Source organism: Belonocnema kinseyi, chromosome 6, assembly GCF_010883055.1.
Source record: "Belonocnema kinseyi isolate 2016_QV_RU_SX_M_011 chromosome 6, B_treatae_v1, whole genome shotgun sequence".
In the NCBI taxonomy this organism is placed as follows: domain Eukaryota; kingdom Metazoa; phylum Arthropoda; class Insecta; order Hymenoptera; family Cynipidae; genus Belonocnema; species Belonocnema kinseyi.
Window position 1 is genome coordinate 51,509,206 of NC_046662.1, and position 5,570 is coordinate 51,514,775.

At 22.9% G+C, this 5,570-nt stretch overlaps 1 protein-coding gene across 1 annotated transcript in view; it reads left to right on the forward strand.

The window, feature by feature from the left end:
- Positions 1-2,245: 2,245 nt before the first annotated feature.
- Positions 2,246-5,570, forward strand: part of LOC117174661 (pleckstrin homology domain-containing family A member 8) — a 13,578-nt gene continuing 10,253 nt past the window's right edge. The window contains exon 1 of the mRNA XM_033363947.1: positions 2,246-2,432. Coding sequence (XP_033219838.1) covers positions 2,282-2,432 — 151 coding nt within the window. The 5' untranslated portion in view covers positions 2,246-2,281. The remainder of the gene's footprint in view (positions 2,433-5,570) is intronic.

The window sequence follows — 5,570 nt, forward strand, 5'->3', positions numbered from 1 at the left end:
TAGCACCCGCTCCCGGCGAAATCCTGCGGTTGTCCTTATGACAAACTTTTAATTATATATATATATTTACTTAAAATTTCAAATTACATTTTTGCGAAAGCTTTTTGTACTTTTTTTATTCCAAAATATTATGCACATTTCAAAAAAAGCGTAAAAATGTAGACAATAATTTTTTCTTTGAAAAGAGAATTAAATTTTGTATCACCTACCAAATTTGTAAAAACGTGCGTTTTCTCCGTACCTTACAAAGCTTTTCAAATGAAAACTCGATATATATATATTAATTTTTAATTTTATTTTTGCGAACGCTTTTTGTTGTTGCATTTGTAATCAATAAAATATATTTATGAAAAAATCTAAGTGTTAAAATTCGGGAATTTTATAAATCGGCAATTTTCTGTCGGGAATTTTCCAATTTGGTAATATTATAAACTATCGGAAACTTTAATATTCGGGAATTTTCCAATTCGGTATTTTTATTTATCACCAATTTTATTATTGGTGTATTTTATTTTTCGGCAATTTTCCAATTCGGTATTTTTATTTTTCGGTAATTTTATTATTCGTGTATTTTATTATTTAGGAATTTTCAAAATCGGTATTTTTATTTTTCGGCAATTTTATTATTCGCGAATTTGATTAATCGAGAATTTTCTAATACGGGAATTTTATTTTTCGAGATTTTTCAGTCGTGCCAACATTAAAGAATTGGAAAATTCCCCAATAATGAAATTCCCTATAGAAAATTAACGAATTACAAAATATCCGAATCGGAAAATTCCCGAATTAATTAATTCCCGAACTTAAACAATTACAATTTTTTATGATATAATTTATTGATTATAAATACAATAATGATTTTATTTAAATTATTTTATTCAGAATTATTGTTATTTTAAATTCAAGCGTTAATTTTTGAAATTTTAGGCATTAAAAATAATTATTAAAAAATCATTATTGTATTTAGAATCAATAAAACATATTTATAAAAAATTCTAATTGTTTAAATTCGGGAATTTTCAAATTCGGAAATTTTATAAATCGGCAATTTTCTGTCGGGAATTTTCCAATTTGGTAATATTATAAACTATCGGAAACTTTAATATTCGGGAATTTTCCAATTCGGTATTTTTATTTTTCGGTAATTTTATTATTCGTGTATTTTATTATTTAGGAATTTTCAAAATCGGTATTTTTATTTTTCGGCAATTTTATTATTCGCGAATTTGATTTATCGAGAATTTTCTAATACGGGAATTTTACAGTGTCGGGAATTTTATTTTTCAGGATTTTTCAGTCGTGCCAACATTAAAGAATTGGAAAATTCCCCAATAATGAAATTCCCTATAGAAAATTAACGAATTCCAAAATATGCGAATCGGGAAATTCCCGAATTAATTAATTCCCGAACTTAAACAATTAAAATTTTTTATAATATAATTTATTGATTATAAATACAATAATAATTTTATTTAAATTATTTTATTCAGAATGATTGTTATTTTAAATTCAAGCGTTAATTTTTGAAATTTTAGGCATTAAAAATAATTATTAAAAAATCATTATTGTATTTAGAATCAATAAAACATATTTATAAATAATTCTAATTGTTTAAATTCGGGAATTTTACAATTCGGATATTTTATATTCGTCAATTTTCTGTCAGGAATTTCATTATTCGGGAATTTTCCAATTCGTTAATATTATTAACTGCCGAGAATTTTATTATTCTGTAATATTATAAACTGTCGTGAATTTAATTATTCGGGAATTTTATTATTCGAGAATTTTATTCTTCGGGAATTTTCCAATTCGGTATTTTTATTTTTCGGCAATTTTATTATTCGGGAATTTTATTTTTGGGGATTTTTCCAATTCGGTATTTTTATTTTTCGGTAATTTTATTATTCGTGTATTTTATATTTGGGAATTTTCCAAATCGGTATTTTTATTTTTCGGCAATTTTATTATTGGGGAATTTTATTTTTTGGGATTTTTCAGTCGTCCCAATTAAATCTTTAAAAAATTGTATTTATAATCAATAAAACATATTTATGAAAAATTGTTTAAATTCGGGAATTTCACAATTCGGAAATTTTATAATGTCGGGAATTTTATTTTTCCGGATTTTTCAGTCGTACCAATTAAATCTTGAAAAAATTCTAATTAATGTGTATTAAATTTGGAAAATAAAAATAACGACAGTAGAGCATCGCTCCTCAAAATTTCGATTAAGTGTCAACAAAGTTGGCAGTAAAAGTTTTCATTTGGCTTCTGTCGAATGAGGAATGCGAAAATGTCGGTGACAATCAGCAACAGAACCCGAAAACAGGAACGGGAACAAGATCGAACCGCTTTTCCGGAAGTGACTAATGGGAAAATCAACACAGAAAAATTTCTTGCCGCATCTCAACAAGTTGTAGGATTGATTGGTAAGTTTCACAGCTGTGAGAAAGTAACCGCAAACTTTCAAGCATGATTAAATTGGCCAAAGGCGAAAGGCCACTTTAATTCCTAAAAATCCAATTATTTCGAAAACTAAGATTAATTATTTTAATCTAGAGCAGGATGGCCGCAAAACTTCTTTTTCGAAATTCCCTAATTTTTCTATTGACCTAATATTTTAGAAATTTAATCAAACACTTTTAAGATTTAATTTATAAATTTTTAATTAATTATTTTCATCGCAAACACAGCCAATAAATTAAAGTTTAAAAGTTTTTTAGTTCAAAAATTTTATATTCAAAAGCTCAAATAATTTCTAATTGGACAGTTTTAAATTAAATGCAGTTAAATTGTCAAATTTAAAATTTTTAACTTTGATTAATTGTAGAATTATAAGATTCGGATTCAGTTACAAAAATATAAATCCACGTTATCATTTCCTATGCTCTAAATTCAAAAATCGATCAATGAACTTTAAAATATTCAAAATTATATTATTTTTTAAAATAGTTTTAAACATCCTTGAAAAGCTTCCAAATTTTATTTAAAAATCTAGAGAAATATAGAAGTTGTTTCAAATTTTTTTTTGAAATTTTGTTAGAACTTCTAAATATCTTTAAAAATGCATTGAATGTTTCCTACAATTTGTAGAAAACCCTGCAATTTTGTTAAAGTTTCCTTAAATTCTGTAGGTATAAATAACAATTAAACACTTATTTTTTAATTTTAATAGATAGCCTCAGTCTAAATTAAAACATAATATAGATTTTTGCAGATTTCGAACAAAAAATTTCGAAGATTTTCAAGAATTGGGAAAGGCTTCAAAAAAATAAAAACACTTTCTTAAGATTCCTAGGAAAATTGAAAATGATTTTTCTTTAAACGAAATTATTTTCTGAGAATATTAAGAAAGATTTTAAAAGATATTTATCGAATTTTTCCTATAATTTTTTGAAAATATTGCAAATTTAATAAATATTTCCTTTAAATCTTCCAGATGCTTTTTTTAAAACTTTATAAATCTTTTAAAACCTTTTTAACTATTCTTTTAAAATAATTTTTAAAAATGAAAAATCATTTTCAATTTTCCTTGGAAACTCAAAATAATGTTTTCATTCTTTCGAAGCATTTTACAATTCTTAAAAAGCTTATAAATTTATTGTTTGTTATATGCAAAAATCGACATTTTGTTGTAAAATTAGAGTTTGGCTATTTACCAATTATTTGAAATGATTTAAAGTTTTTAATTAATTTTGAATCCATTTACAATTTCTAAATATCTCTTAAAATTCCTTAAAATTTTTTATACAAATAATAAGTGTTCAATTGTTATTTATACGTAAGAATTCAACACTTTCGCTTGGAAATTAAACATTTTTTAAATATAACATTCAAATTGTTCAGTTTCAAATTCCTTATTTTAAATATTTGGTTTCTATTCATTTGTCTTAAATGAACAGTCAAATATTGATAAATATTAATTTTTTTTCTTAATTAAAAAATTTCAAATTTGACGAGTTAAAAATAGAATATTTTATACTAAAACAATATTTTTAATTGGATAAAAGCCTTTCATTGCGAATGTACTATTATGAATTTATTTTTAACTTGAAAATAGTTTATGAATTACTATTCACTTTTTAATCCTTAAAATACAATCAATTAACAAAATTATTTATTTATATTGACACTTGATAAAACAAACCTTTATTTCATCAAATATTTACAACTTCAAATGCTTTTAATTTTTAATTGTTTATATATTTAAGACAACATTTTAACTCCTCAAGATAGCATTTTAAAATTTTTTAAATTAGAAATGTACGCTTAAAAATAATAATGGAAATTTTTTTAGGTAAAATATTTCTCAATTCGGAATTTCAAACTGAATAATAGCCTAATTGAAAAAAATAATAATTCAACAAATTATATTTTTTTAAATCTGTTAAATTCGAACTTAGACAGATATTTCTTCTAAACATTTGTAAAATTCCGGGACGAAAAATAAATTTATTGTCCCCTTAATAGGAATAGTATTCTTTTGAATTTACAAGAATTCAAATTGAATTAAAAAAACTTCAAGGGAATTGGGAGCAACTAAAAAAAGCAAAAAATTAATTTAAGAAAGTAAGTTTTAATTGATTTTAGGATGAATTAAATAAAAACTAAAAAAATATAATTTAAAAAACTCTTGAATTGCGCAGAAATAAGTGTATTCAAACGAATTTAAGAGATTAAAAACAATCAAGAGAATTTAAAAGAATTTAAAAGAATTCAGGGTGAGTTCTAAATATATTGCAAAAAACATTTTTAAATCTTTACAAATCTTTGAAACCCTATGAAATCCCTGAATTATGTTTAATAAATTATTTAAAATCGATTATAAAATCTCGTGCAATTCTATGAAATTGGAAATTTCCTGAAATTCATGAATATTTATTAAAATATCTTAAGAGCTTTCAAAATCCCATAAAATCATTGAAATACTCGGAAATTTTATAAGAATCATTTACAATATCTTAAAACCTTACAGGTCCTGTAAAATTATTTTACATATTCCGAAATTATTTTTAAAATTCCGAAAAATATTTAAAATCCCTTCAAATTATTGAAAACAATGAAAAATTCTATGAAATATTTTTGCATATCCTAAAATATCAAATCTTTTAAAATCCTTAAAAATTTTTCAAATTCTTGAAAAAAAGTTTAAAATGTCTTGAATTTTTTTAAAACTTTTGAAAACGGTCCTAAAAAAATTAAGAATAGTCATATTCGATCTAAAATTGTATGAAATTTCGAATTCTGTGATCAAAATTTTGAAGAAAAATGCATTTTTAAAAAATTATGGTTGTTTATTTAACAAAAAACGTGGTTTTGATAATGAAAAATAAAATTTTTTCTACATTTTCGGATCGAAGGCATTGGTGGATTTCTACGATTTGTGGATTTTTTAGTCCATGGACGTTTTTAACCATTAAAAATTCTAACTATTGAAATCAATTGAAAATTCCTTAAATTTTTGAAAATATGCTAAAATATTTCTAGTTCTTGAAAAAATTTTGAAATTCTTTAAAACTTTTAAAACCTATCGAAAATTACTGGGAATTTGTTTAAGTAACCTGAAA